We start from the raw sequence: 13,718 nt of genomic DNA, 5'->3' as shown, positions 1-13,718 counted from the left end.
GCCCCTGGGGCACATAGGGAATATTAATGAGTTGTCCTAGGCTAGGTCAGCACCCCGCATACTATATATCTAAGTGTTAAATTGCAGTAGCAACTCACCAGAACTACCTCTGGGGCTGTGAGCCCGCAGAGAGCAGTGTTCAGGAGCGGGAGAGGTGGGTGAGGCTGAATGATAAGCCTCTGCCCTCTTGACTGTGGGGGCATGTGTGGAGATGGGGCTGCCTGGACACTAGGTCCTGGAAGCCCAGTGTGAGTGGGGGAATGAGGGGCTGCATGCAGCAGAGCTTGCCCTGGCAGTGTTGTCCACACTGCTCCCATGGTGCCCTGCATGGGGCCAAGCCGTACGCTAATGCTGTGGTAGCCCACATCATGGTCCCACTTGTGCGCACGGCCTGGCTGTGTTCTGCTCTGCTCCCCCTCTCTCCAGTGATGGTTCTTGCTCCTGATTTTGCCCCTGCTGCCCCAGGAAGGCAGCTGGAAGCTGAAGCCAGAGCCCCACACACTGGGGCAAGAGCCACTGGCTGAGCTGCTCACCTGCCCGCCCAGAATGGTGCTGCGCAGCAAAAGGAGGAGCAGCTTCTAGCAAGCTGTTCCCAATGCAGCTGCAACCAGCCAGGTGCTGCTCTATATCCCCATTTACAGCAGCAGCTCATACTCCCATTTCTGTTGTACCTTGTCATGCCACACCACTCCTGGTGGGTGCACAGGGCTCTGGCTTCTGCTCCTAACTGCCTTCTGATGGAAGGCAACCAGGATGGGACAGGAGATGCCCAGCTGAAGCTGCTTGCTTGGAGTGGCAGGGGAAAGATCAGGAGCAGGCTCTGGAGGCCAGGGGCACAAATCAGCACCCAGCTGCAGCAGCTGCACCAGGAAGAGCCTGCCAGAAACTACATGCACTAGCTGGGAGAGGGGCCTCAGGTGCTGGCTGGGCAGGGACATTGGGGCCCTCCCCCATAACACTGTGGGGGCAGCTGTGGGTCAGAACCAGCCTGTGGGCCATATTTTGCCCACCTCTGGACTAACTAAATCAGAGAGGCATGCACTTCATGAGCCAGCACCTGCTTGAGCTAGTGCTGCAAAAGGATATGTGCAGAGCTATCCAAGAGAGTGATTTAAATACAAAAAGGCCAGGTGGATTTGCACTATAGAGTCTAACTGAATCAGAGAGGCAGAGCTTGAGTTTTCAGGAGCCCAAGCTCACTTCATCAGATGTCCTTGCACAGCATCCAATGACATGAGCTCAGGCTCACAAAAGCTCATGCTGTACCCCTCTGATTCAGTGAAAGCTATAAAGGTGCAAATCCACCCTTTCTTCTGCCTGCTTTCAGATTTCTCATTGCTAACTACCTCTGTCTTTTGTATTCAAAGAGTAGAGAAAAGAAGGTGGCCTTGTCCACCAGGCAAGGCTAATACGTAATGAACACATGGGGGACAAAAGTTAATTCAGAGAGTGGGAGAAGAATCTGTAATCCATGTATAGGCCATTGCAAGGGGGGCACTCCCCCCTTCCTGATACAGAAGAGTCAGCTCTGACTTCAGGGTTTCCAGCCAGTTCATTTAACATGAAGCCACATGGTCCTGTACAGTAATAAGAACAAACAAAAGAAACAGTCAAGCATAATATAAACAGACAAGCAAACCACTCTTGTGGCTTCTCCCTCATTAGCTGGGATAAATCCAAGCTGGCTTCCAGTCAGGTAGATTATTAGCTGGTGAGTACTTGCAGCTAAGTTCTGAGTCTTTAAGGGGCCAAGCACCTGGTTTGGAGGGCCAGGGCTGGGAACGGTCTGTGGGGCATGTGTGTGAAGGGGGGGTGCCTGCCAGTGCTAATGGAAGCTCTCCAGGCACTGGGACTGCAGCAGGACAGGGGGTTGGTGGGAAAGCGCCTGCCCTTCCAACAGGGGAAGGGGATATGGGGACCATTTAGGGGCAGCAGGGAGCTGCACGGCCCAACCGGTGGCACTTGGGCCAGTGTCCTTGCTCACAGAGGCAGGGTGGCTGGAAAATGATATGCAGCTAGGAGGCAGCAGGGGCCTGCAGGTTAAAATGATGGGCACCAGCAGGGCTGGGGGGCCTGTGGCTTGGAAGTGAGAGGCATGGGGGGAGCCAAGGAACTGGGGATCAGGAGTGCAGGGCAGTGGAAGCACCAGGGGGCTATGAGTCAGGAGTCAGGGGTACTAGTATGGACCAGGGAGGTGGGGTATTGTGCGTTGGGAGTAAGGGGCATTATTTAATGTTATGTGCTGTATACCAGTTTAGAGTTTGTGTGTATAGAAACAAATTAAACCTAAGATTTTCTCTATAGCATAGTATTTTATGTTTAGGGGAGCACTGGTATAAATTAAGTGTGGCACATCCATCTTAGTTGTTTTTTCTGCAATTTAAACATGTCCTGAATAAGATAAGTACACTAACTTCTGGGTTGTTGTCAAACAGTTCCTAAGACAATTGATCTAGTGGTTTTTGGAAGCTCAAAAGCACATGAGGAAAGACTGGTGAAGGACTTAGTGATTTCCTGAACCAGGTTAAACTCAGCTCCCGCCCACCCTTCTTCAGAAACATAGATTCATAGTTTCATAGTTGGTGATCTGCTTGGGTCCCTTCCAACCCTACCAAGTCTGACCCCCTGCCATGGGCAGGAAAGAGTGCTGGGGTCCAATGACCACGGCTAGGTGATTATCTAGCCTCCTTGTGAAGGCCCCCAGGGTAGGACCAAGCACCACTTTCCTTGGAAGTTGGTTCCAGATCCTAGCCGCCCTGACAGTGAAGTAGTGCCTCCTGGTGTCTAGCCTGAATCTACTCTTAGTCAGCTTATGGCCATTATTCCTTGTTACTCCTGGTAGTGCTTGGGGGGAACAGGGACTCTCCCATTCCCTGCTGGTCCCCCTTGCCCAGTTTATAGATGGCTACCAGATCCCCTCTCAACCTTCTCTTGTGGAGGCTGAACAGGTTCAGGTCCTGTAGTCTCTCCTCAGAGGGCCTGCCCTGCTGCCCCCTGATCATGTGAATGGCCCTGCTCTGGACCCTCTCAATGCTGGCCACATCCTTACTGAAGTGCAGCGCCCAGAACTGGACTCAGTACTTCAACTACAGCCCGACCAGTGCTGCATAGATGGGGAGGATCACCTCCTTGGACCTGCTCATGATGCATCTGTGGATGCATGACAAGGTGCGGTTAGCCTTCCTGACTGTTTGCCCGTTGGCGGCCCACATTCATCTTGGGATCAATAATGACTCCAAGATCCTTTTCTGCCTCTGTGCTGACGAGAAGGGAGTTCCCCAGCCTGTAGGTATGCTGCTGGTTCTTTCTCCCCAGGTGCAGCACCTTGCACTTGTCAGTATTGAAACCCATCCTGTTCTCATCCACCCACCCCTGTAACCTGTCCAGATCTAATTGTAGCCTGTCCCTCCCTTCTAGCATGCCTACCTCTCCCCACATCTTAGTGTCATCTGTGAATTTGAACAAGGTGCTTTTTACCCCCTCATCCAAGTTGCTGATGAAGATGTTGAACAGTGCAGGCCCAGGGACTGAGCCCTGGGGAACCCCACTGCCCACATCTCTCCAGGTCAAAAAAGACCCGTCCACCACCACTCTCTGGGTGCAGCCCTCCAATTTGCAACCTATTTGACTGTGTAGGCATCAGCACCACAATCACGTAATTTTTTAATGAGAATGGGGTGAGAAACGGTGTCGAAGGCCTTCCTAAAGTCCAGAAAGACTACATCTACTGCAACACCTGCGTCCAAGGATTTTGTGACCTAGTCATAGAAGGCAACAAGGTTGGTCTGAGAGGACCTGCCTCTAATGAACCCATGTTGGTTGCCCCTAAGCATAATCTCCCTTACTAGCCCCTCGCAGATGTAATTCTGGATAATTTTCTCAAAGAGCTTCCCCAGGACCAAGGTAAGACTAACAGGCCTCTGCCAATTCCCTCAGCACTCTGGGGTGGAGATCATCAGGACCTGCCAATTTGAACACTTCTAGTTCCACCAGAAGTTCCATGACTAGGATCAGAGTCTGACCCCTTGCCTGAGCAGGAAAGAACGCTGGGGTCAGATGACCCCAGCCAAATGCCTATCCAGCCTTCTCCTAAAGACTCACAATATAGGGGAGAGCTCCACCTCCCTTGGAAGCCCATTCAGAGTTCTGAAATTGTACACAAGTGAAAACCAGACCAAGTTAACCTTTATTAATAAAAATGGCCATACATGCCAATCCAGAAAAGTCAGCTCATTGGATTTTATTCACCAGAGCAGGGCTTGGCAACATTTCTGGGCAGAATTCCAAAAACACCCACAACATTGACTTGCAAGATGGTGTGCCAGGGCAGATGGTAGAGGAGCTAATGGGCCCGATCCTTATTGTGGCAGTGTAGCCCTTGTCCCTTTGTTGCCATTGTTCTCACTGCAGCTGACTACTGGGGCCAGATCCTTAAAACCTGTGAGCAGAGGAGGCTCTGTAAATACAGAAGGATATGCTCATATTCCAATACTTCTGCTGACTTAACTGGCATGATCTTGGTAGTCCACATTGTTTGTGGAAACCAGGCATGTTTGGTGCACACTTATATTGTGACCTTCCATAATATGTGATGCTATGAGAGTTGCTTCTCAATGGGGTACATAATGCAGGTGAAAAAACTAAGACTTAGTTCATGTATTCATTCCATTTCTGTCACCTTCCTCAGGAAGCAGGATCAATTACAGGAGGGCATCATTTTAGGGAACATTTCAGTAGCTAAATGTAGAGAGGAATCAGGAAAAGTATACTACGCAGCTAAGAATACCATCATTTATCAGTTTTTAGTCACTAAAGGTTTTAAAAATAAGTACCCCCCACAAATAAGCTTCTAGTATGGAAGAGGGAACTATTGCACAATGTATTCTTAATTCTGACTGATCCAGTTCTGAAGCAACTGAAAGATGCTCAAATGCTGCTTTGTCAAGATTAGTACATTCTAGTTCTAAGCAAACAAACATCATTAAATTTTTTTAATGTAGCAGTTTTCATGTTGGAAGTAATAGGACTCCTCCATTAAATGAAGTGGGACTTGGAAAACAAGAGCTTATGGGTTGTATGCAGGTTACTAGGTCCTTGTGCATCCATTTGCTACTATAATATTAAAAGCATCCTGTGCTCTATTTGAAGTAGATTCAGAAAATAAGGCAACAGCAAACAAAGAGCAGCTTGTTAGCATCTACAGTAGCAGTATACTGTTTTACTGAAAAATAGGAGGAAAAAAAGTTGAGTGTATACCTCCTCTCCAATTGAAAATTTAAAAAAAGCCATAATAGTAAAAAATGCACTATCACATCCTACTGTATATTCAGGGCTTTAAGCACAAACTGAATGAAATTTTTGCTTCAGTGGCAACCTCAATTGCTGCCCTAATATAAATATGCCATTTGATCTTTCCTCATACCTTCATGGTACACCTTACTGTAGCTTTAAATGGTAGGCAATTGCTTAGGCTGGAAGACCACTGGATTTTGGTGAGCTCCTGCAAGCCTTGTCAGCATCTCTTCTCCTTCCCCTGACCACTTACCAAAGCTCCCTAAGTGGCACTGCCCTGGGGCTGGCCCCATACTATCACCACCTGGCAATCCTGATCCTACCCCAGGGTCTCCAGGCAGACCAACGTAGGACTCGTGCAGGGAAGGCACACTGCAGGATGGATGGGGCCAAGATCTTGGGTCCCACCTCAGTCCAAGTGCAGGGCAGAGCTGCAGCCCACCTCTGACATGTCCCAACCCATAGAACTAGCACCTATTGCAGGTATGATCAAGCAGCAGGCTGTGACACTGCCTCAGACCAAAATCCTGGCCCCAACTGCCCATATTCCTGCTGTGGGCTCCATCCCATCTGTCCAGCAGCGTGCCCTGCCTGCAGAGGTACTGGGCCAGTCTCCATGGAGACGTTGCCTGCCCATTCCATCCAGCACTTGTGGCAGTGTGTGGGGCAGACAGGCTGTGGTGCCCAGGTACCAGGGCCAAGTCCGGTGGCAGTAGTGGCAGCAGCCAGGAGCCGACACTGCCAGGGCTGCAGGGAAGCAGAGTCTGGTCACCCTGCTGCACACGAGGGACTGGCTGCAGGCCAGATAAAGTGACTCGGCAGGCCAGATAAAGTGACTCGGTAGGCCACATCTGGCCAGCAGGCCATATACTGCTGCTACGTACAGGAATCGGACCCTGAACTCTCCCATTGAGAAGCATTTATGCTTTGCATTGTGGTTTTAGTGTTTCAGAGTTTACTCCTTGGAGAAAATGCTGTAAACCCTTGGATACTGCAGAACAAAAACAGAATAGCCTATTTCAAAACAAGAGAATCTGCTTTGTACAGTCTTCTAGCAGTGACTTGTTTCTCAAGTTAAGCTCTTGTTGTATTCAACTTTTTCAGCGTTCCACATAGCGAACAGAACACTGCACAAGTTATGAAAGTCAGATGTTTATTTAAAACACAGCCAACTATTGCTTGCCAAAATTAGCGCTTTCCACCAACACGGGGAGCAGAAACTTTCACTGGCTTCACAATCTTCTGCTTAGGTGCTGCCTTTGTTGGTGCCTGTTAAAAGACATTGAAAACAAATGGTAAAGTTAGCTGGTAAAATCTCTTGTAATGTTTCCATTTTAATTCTTTCCTTGAGGGCATAAAGTGTCCTTATTAGAAGTGAGGCAAGTGTACTCAGATAGTGGTACTGTATGCATAGTGACAAATCTCAGTAAAGCTGGCAAGTAATTAGGAGGTTTACAGAAAGAGCCCAGCAGTGCTAACCAGCTTAAAGAACAGGCACCCATCAACACAATAAATTCACAGATTACTTTCCCGCTAATTATGTAAAATGTCTGGCTATCAGAGGCTATCAGGAAATGCAATAATTTAGTATTGTCGCAGTCTCAAAAAGCAAATACTTAAAAGCATATCTCCCATATCATAGACTGCTGAAGCCCATGTTTCAGCAAAAGCAGCAAGCAATACACAAACTTGCAGATGTTCCACGCAACAGTATTTCTTGTTTCAAGTTACCAGTTTTACATTTTATAAATTTCTACCCTTTTGGCCTAAAAGGTATCACCTTTGTAGTAGAGGTTGCAGTTTTCTTGGTTGCCTGCTTAGCCTTCTTGGCTTCCTTGGCAGCCCTGTTATTTAAAAAAAACAAAGTTATTACAATTATTGCTTCTTCCACCTAATATGTTCCTTCCATCTCAAAATGAAGTAGACTGTAGCTATGATACTAAAAGAATCAAGAACTGCTTTGAAGCTAGGTAAACCTGAAATTATGATGCATTTGACTTCTGGCCTATAGCTGCATAAGGCATCTTGAGAAAGCTCACTCAGAATCTAAAAAATAAATAAAAATGGCTCGTCCGGAGTACTACAATGCAAGTGGCATTTCCCTCATCCTAAATTATAAATCAGTCATTCTTTTTTAAAAACTGTTTGACCAAATAGAAGTAAAGGCAATTTCTATACTTCAGCAGCATCCCCCAAAAATGGACAGCTACATTTTTTTAAAAAGCATCCATGACTTCATGTTAACATTCTTATCTGCTTCATCATTTTAACCCTCAAGCTAGCACTACCTTAAGTATTTTTGTCTTTCTTTCTAACTCCACCCTCCCACTAACAAGCCAGGTTACAAACTGTGATCTCAAGCACAATTTAGAAATCCTTAATGGAAACCAGGATATTTGCTACACTGGAAATACTTGAGATTGCTACAGTTGCCTTCAGCTGCTCACCTAATGGCTTGTTCTCGCTGTGCTTTTCGTACTTCAGGCTTCTGATTTCTCTTGGCCATTATCTCAGCCAAAGATGCACCAGTGATAGCCCTCTGGAACTTGACAGCACGGCGTGTGCGCTTTTTCTGTATCTCTTCCTAAAATGGGAGAGGTGTGAATTAGATAATTAGTGCCACAAGAAGCTGAACAGAGAACACTGCATTATTTGCATTTGTCTTCAGTGTTGTAGAGTCCCCATTTTCTCCAAAATCCTTTTCAGAGTAAGAATCTGTTTTGGCAAATGCTGACCATAATGACAACCATCCCCACACTACACAGAACAGACCAAAAAATATATATATTATCAATGCATTATTTATAGTCTGTGAAGACAAGGAATAAAGCTAAAAGAAATTAGTTAAATGCAATGAGGATGTAAGAGCGTTCCTTATGAGTACCTAAAAACAGGAAATCTATTTGTATAAGTCAATTTGTTCAAAAGGATGCTGTGGAATGACGTTTCCAACCATAAGACAAGTCAAGTTTAACAATCTTCAGAAAATGCTACCAAACCTTCCTCTTCAATTATTCAAAATGTCACATACTTTAGTACTTTAGCTCCCTTCTCCAGGCCCAGCTATTCAAGCCTACTTCCAGAAACTACATTTTCAAATTCAACTTTCTATAATCCAAGAAGTATAATGAACTCCATGAGATCCCAAGAAGACTGTAACAGAACATGTTCAGGAATTACTATGATGGGAGAGAGCACGAAGACTGCTGCAGATCTCCACATAGCCTATGAATTTTTTTTTTTTTGGTTAAGAAAATCTTAACCGTAACACTGAAGAGACTTTTGGAGCTTTATCAAACAAGCTGGCATAGATAATCTAATCACATGCGTTTCCCTGCTCCAATCAAAACAAGCGTTAGAAACCTTGTCAGCTAAAAAGTTTAAGTAACACCTTTAAAAATTCATTACTACACAATGGAAAGAGAGAGGCAGTTAGTTGTGCTAGCTGAGAGGCAGTTAGCTATGAGGTGAGACAGAAGGAAGGGTGTTTAACCTTACAGCTCCTACAGCCCTGGGGAACCTGCTCTGACACCCCGGAAATTCAGCACATCAGAGCAGACTTGATTTCAAGTCCGCTGGAGCATGGAAACAAATGCACTCCAACAGCCTTCAGCATCATGTGCATCAGTGACTTGTGTGTCCCTGCACCAAAAGATGGTGGCAGGACACTTTGAAATAAAACACATTCAATGAGCTTTAGTTCAAAGGGCCTTGCCACCAATTTTTCAGTGTGGGGACACAGATACATGTGATGTGCGGGCACTTTTAATTAGTGTGGCTTGCTTATTAAAGTGCTCAGCAGTGTCCCAAAAATGCATATAAAAATTCTTTTGGAGCCATAAGTTTTTATAGGTGACAATCAACTTTGTCAGATGCCATGACAGCTATCATAGCATGACGGAAACCATAAAAACTACTGGAAACATACTTAAGGAATTTTATGCTGTAGCAGATTCAGGATCTTTACACCCAGCGATCACTTCATAATTAAGTTGGACCTAAAAAATCACAGTCCAAGCTTTAAAACAGATACAAGTTACACTTGCTACAACTGTAACAAAGAATGTATGCTCAGCTAATCACCTACCAACAAGAGAGGAATATAGACCTCTTCCCCTCATTGCAGTAATCCTTCCCAATGAGAATTAAGTGCCATCACACTGCCCAGCCTTAATGTCAAAGTGTTAGTATTCGGCAGAACCAAAATCCAACAAACAGGTACTATGTATGGCCAGAATCATGAGGATATGAATTTTATATTGGTAAAAGTGAAGGTCTGTATCATTTAAATGCTCCAACCCACTTCACAATCCAGGAGTTGTCGCTTGCACGCCTATGGCAACTGGGATGATTTATATGCCTCTCTTCAACATTAGAGCATCATTAATCATAATACATTAAATATACTTACAGACTGTCCTTTCTTGTGTTTGCGTCGATACAGAACAGTCCAGTTAATCTGGCGGGGGTTTCTCTTGGAGAGAAATGCAGACTCGCATTTTGCGTTCAGGAACTGGAAAACCTGGAAACATGCACACAAATATACCCATTTCACAATAGGTTTACTCCATTCAAACTATCACAGTTTATATTTGTCAAGTTCCTGAGTCCTCCTTAGAATCATAGGAAGTGAGGGTTGGAAGGGACCTCGGGAGGTCCAACCCCTGCTCAAAGCAGGACCATCCCAACTAGATCATCCCAGCCAAAGTTTTGTCTACTCAGGTCTTAAATACCTTCAAGGATGGAGATTTCACCACCTCTCTGGGTAACCTGCTCCAGTGTTTTACTATCCTATTTGTGATAAAATCCTTCCTGACATCTAACCTAAACCACCTTCACTGCAACTTGAGACCAGCGGTTCTTGTTCTGTCATCTGGCACCATCTTTGCTGCCCCTGTGTAGGGTTAAAGGCTGCCAGCGTCCCTAGGCTTATGCATCCCTCGGGGCTGTGCTGGGCCCCTACGTCACAGCCACCGCCCCCGTCACAGCCACCCCTCCCCCAGGTCCCCTCGGGCCGCAACCCCCCGCACACCTTGCCGTCCGTGCGGGCGTAGCGGCGGCCGTGGCCTGGGTAGATCTTGTAGCCGCTGAAGCTGCACAGCTCGACCCTGCGGGAAGACAAACGCAGGCAGTTAGCTGGGGAGCGTGGGTGGTGGAACCGACCGGGGTGGGGTGGGGGTGGGGGAAAGTAAAGCAGAGCTCACTTCATGATGGCGCCACACTCAGCCCAAGCGGCAGCGGCGACTAAAAGGAAGAGAGGATTATGGGAATGCACCTTTTATAGGCACCGCGCGGGGCAGGCCGGGGCGGAACTCTGCGGCGCCCAATGGGGGCGCTCGGCAGGGCGTGGGGGCGTGGCTGCCTCGGTGGAGGAGGCCGCCAATCCGCGCGTGGCTCCGCGTTGCTTGGCGGTGCGAGCAAGCGGGTAGCATGGCGGCGGCGAACAGCGAAGAGAGCGGCTCGCCCGTGGACGCCGAGGAAGGTATCGGCGGTGCCGGGGGAGCGAGTGCGCCCCATCTCGCAGCGGTTGGCGGGGGGAGGGGCGGTGCGCGCGCCGGGCACGCTGGGAGCTGTAGTTTGGTCCGCGCAGGGCTAGCGCGTTCGCCCGGCGCTCGCACTACTTGTCCCGATAGCCTTTGCGCTTCTCCCCCACGCCCAGGCCTTGTCTAACCTCTCAGTCCTGTCTTGCGCTTGCCCCGGTCCCCTTGCCCAGGTGCAGCGGCAGCTGCTGCACAGGTTGTTCTGTGGGTTTCAGGGAGCTGCGTCTTTCCTGACCCCCACCCCAGCACGGCCAGAAAGCTCCCTCTGGGTTTAAGTCCCAGCAGGAGCACGGGCACAGCCCAGTCGTGGCTGGTGCCAGTGTCTGGCTGGGACTGGGGATACACCTCTCCGTCCCCGTCCCCAGCACCCTCTCCTGTTTGCCCTGATGTCCTGTTAAGCGGTCAGGTCTGGTAACTCGTTCTCATGTCTTCTTCACCACCTTCCCCTCGCCCTGGTGCCCTCAACACACTCCCTGCTGCATCCTGGCTGAACCCCTCCCTGCCCCTCCACTCCCTCCTTGGGATCCCTGCGTCTCAATCACACGAGGCAGCTGGGCTGCAATAATCCCCAGACATCACAGAGTTGGCTCCTATAGGGGTGGTTCGGTCCCATGCCAATCGTCCAGTGCCTCTTCAAGGCTTGCTGATGAAGACTGCTGTGCATTAAACAACTTCTCTCACTTTATGCTGACTGTACAGTTGGTGCTGTAAAAGATAAGGGGTCAGTCCTGCTTTGAGCAGGGGTTTGGATTAGATGAGGTCCCTTCCAATGCTTTTTCTATGATTCTGTATCGCACAAAAGAGCCTTGTCTCTTTGAGGCTTGAGCTGCAAATGTCGTGTCAGCTTTTTTTCAGTCCTTCCATCATGCATCACTGAGGCAAGACTTTTCTTGGTTTCCCCCCCCAGCCCCTCTCACCTTCTTTATATAAACCTCCCATTTACCAGGGGATCTTTTCCTTGCTGTAGCCATTGCTTGCATGTGGCTTTCATAATTGTCAAAGATTCTTCCATACTCAAATTCCACACATCCCTGCCATCATCTCTAGAAATATATGTTGCCAGAGGTGACCAGGGCAAATCAGTCTGTGCAGGGCCCTGCTGCCACTCCGATCCTGAACCTAAAGAAGCTGCTGCCGCCAATGGCAGTGGTGGGCAGGGTAGTGAGTGGCTGGGCTCTGCGGGGCCCCCCAAAGCCCAGGGCTCGGGGCAGTCACCCCGATCCCGCCCCCGCAGGACGGCCCTGTATATTGCAGACATCACTGCAAAGATTCTAATCCTCAGTGTGAGCTGTTTGAGGCAGGAACCTTGCCATATGTCTTTAAAGCATCGTGAACATTGCCAGGTGCGTGAGGATGATAATGGTAATAATTATCACTGTAGGTTTTCCTCTTTTTATGCTGTACATGCATTCTTGGAAAATGGAGCGTAACTTGAATTTGCATAAAGGGAACCCACTTTACAATGTAACACATAGGGATATGTTCCAAGACCTTTACTTTACTGACCCCCAGACGCATTTCTACCACTTTTACAAGGCAATTTTGGTATTCACCAACAGCAGACAGTACACACAAGCGCAGGGTGGTGGTGAATGTTATCGTAATGGGGATGGCAACTACAGAAACACATCACAGACCATGAGCAAGAAGCACAGATCCACACACAAGACTATATTTGATGTGTGTCCCTCCCACAGTGTGCTGCACAAAGCAGCTGACTGTGGTCTTCCACCACACTGATCACATAAGAGTGAATTTACCTTGCGTATAAAGATTGCATAAGATTGAATTTGCACATACAGAACCTGCATAAATCAAGGGAAACCTGTATTGTCGTAAATTACTTACGAAGTTTTCCTTGATGAAGCTGAGTATGAAGTGAGTATGACATACAAAAAACTAGAACTCTTGGTTCCAAAATGATACCTTTTATTAGACCAACAGGGATATCACAAGAAAACTATCCTTTTCTTCAAGCTTTTGGGATCAAAGTGAGTATGAAGCTTTTTTTGATGGAGGGAACTAAATAAATTAACTCTTAAAAAAATCAATCCTTGTGATTGCAGTAGCAAACTTAGAAATATATAGCATGGTCTCTGAGGCAAGATAGGTTGCGTTCTGTTGTTGCTGCTTACAGCTTTGCTACTGCTGCACTGGGATCAGCTATGCTAACAAAAGTAATGCAGATTTAGCAATGCTGTTGTTTGGCAAAAATTATCTCCAAAATTGGCTACTGGAGTTGTTAGTTGTATATGTGGCCCGCTAATACAATGACTGAAGGCAGTTCTTCACCAGTGCTCTTTTTAGTCTTGGCTTGGCGGTAGCAAAGGTTTAAGAGATTTGATCTGGCAAGCCTGGGTTCTGAGAACTGGCTATATTCTCCCCTGCCAGAGTACAGGGAAAGGGTCTACCAGTGAACAGGTGTTGGAAGAAGAACTAGAAGTAATTAGAAAAGGCACAGTGATTTAGATGTGGCATAAATAGGACATGGGTAGTGTTCCGCATTCTCAGTTTTTACCGATATTTTTTTTTTTTTTTTCCCCACTGATAAATTCCCTGATTTGTTTTTTTTAAAGTCATTTGTTTTTTTTTACTGATTTACACCCGTTTTTCAGTTCAAATCCATGTTAGCCAGTGTGGCAGGAAGCCACCTTTGTTTCTCCCCAAAATCTCTGCCCTGTGACAATGTGATTAGGATGGGCCCAGCAGAGGAGACCAACCATTACCCTGTCTCTTTAGGTAACCTGAGCTGGCTACATTCCCGAGGGAGGGGGGAAACCTGCTCCCTCTACCTACCTGACTGGTATCAGCTACCTGGGTGAGGGGCTTCTACCTGGTGGGCTAGAGTCTGCCTGGCAACTAGTGATGTATTTCAAATTGGTTGGC

General features: G+C 47.4%; 2 protein-coding genes across 2 annotated transcripts in view; one reads left to right on the top strand and one right to left on the bottom strand.

Moving 5' to 3' along the window:
• Positions 1-6,424: 6,424 nt before the first annotated feature.
• On the bottom strand, positions 6,425-10,578 carry RPL24 (ribosomal protein L24). The gene is made up of 6 exons (XM_019528639.1): positions 10,497-10,578; positions 10,325-10,400; positions 9,704-9,814; positions 7,740-7,876; positions 7,073-7,136; positions 6,425-6,561 (listed from the first exon to the last, which is right to left on the bottom strand). Exons 1-6 carry the CDS (start codon positions 10,499-10,501, stop codon positions 6,481-6,483), a joined length of 474 nt encoding a protein of 157 aa, XP_019384184.1. The 5' UTR covers positions 10,502-10,578; the 3' UTR covers positions 6,425-6,480.
• Positions 10,579-10,670: 92 nt separating this feature from the next.
• Positions 10,671-13,718, top strand: part of CEP97 (centrosomal protein 97) — a 29,296-nt gene continuing 26,248 nt past the window's right edge. Inside the window, exon 1 of the mRNA XM_019528638.1 lies at positions 10,671-10,774. Coding sequence (XP_019384183.1) covers positions 10,723-10,774 — 52 coding nt within the window. The 5' untranslated portion in view covers positions 10,671-10,722. The remainder of the gene's footprint in view (positions 10,775-13,718) is intronic.

Source organism: Crocodylus porosus, unplaced genomic scaffold (assembly GCF_001723895.1).
Source record: "Crocodylus porosus isolate Cpor-Errol unplaced genomic scaffold, CroPor_comp1, whole genome shotgun sequence".
Classification (NCBI taxonomy): domain Eukaryota; kingdom Metazoa; phylum Chordata; order Crocodylia; family Crocodylidae; genus Crocodylus; species Crocodylus porosus.
This window is presented reverse-complemented; position numbering and strand designations above follow the sequence as displayed.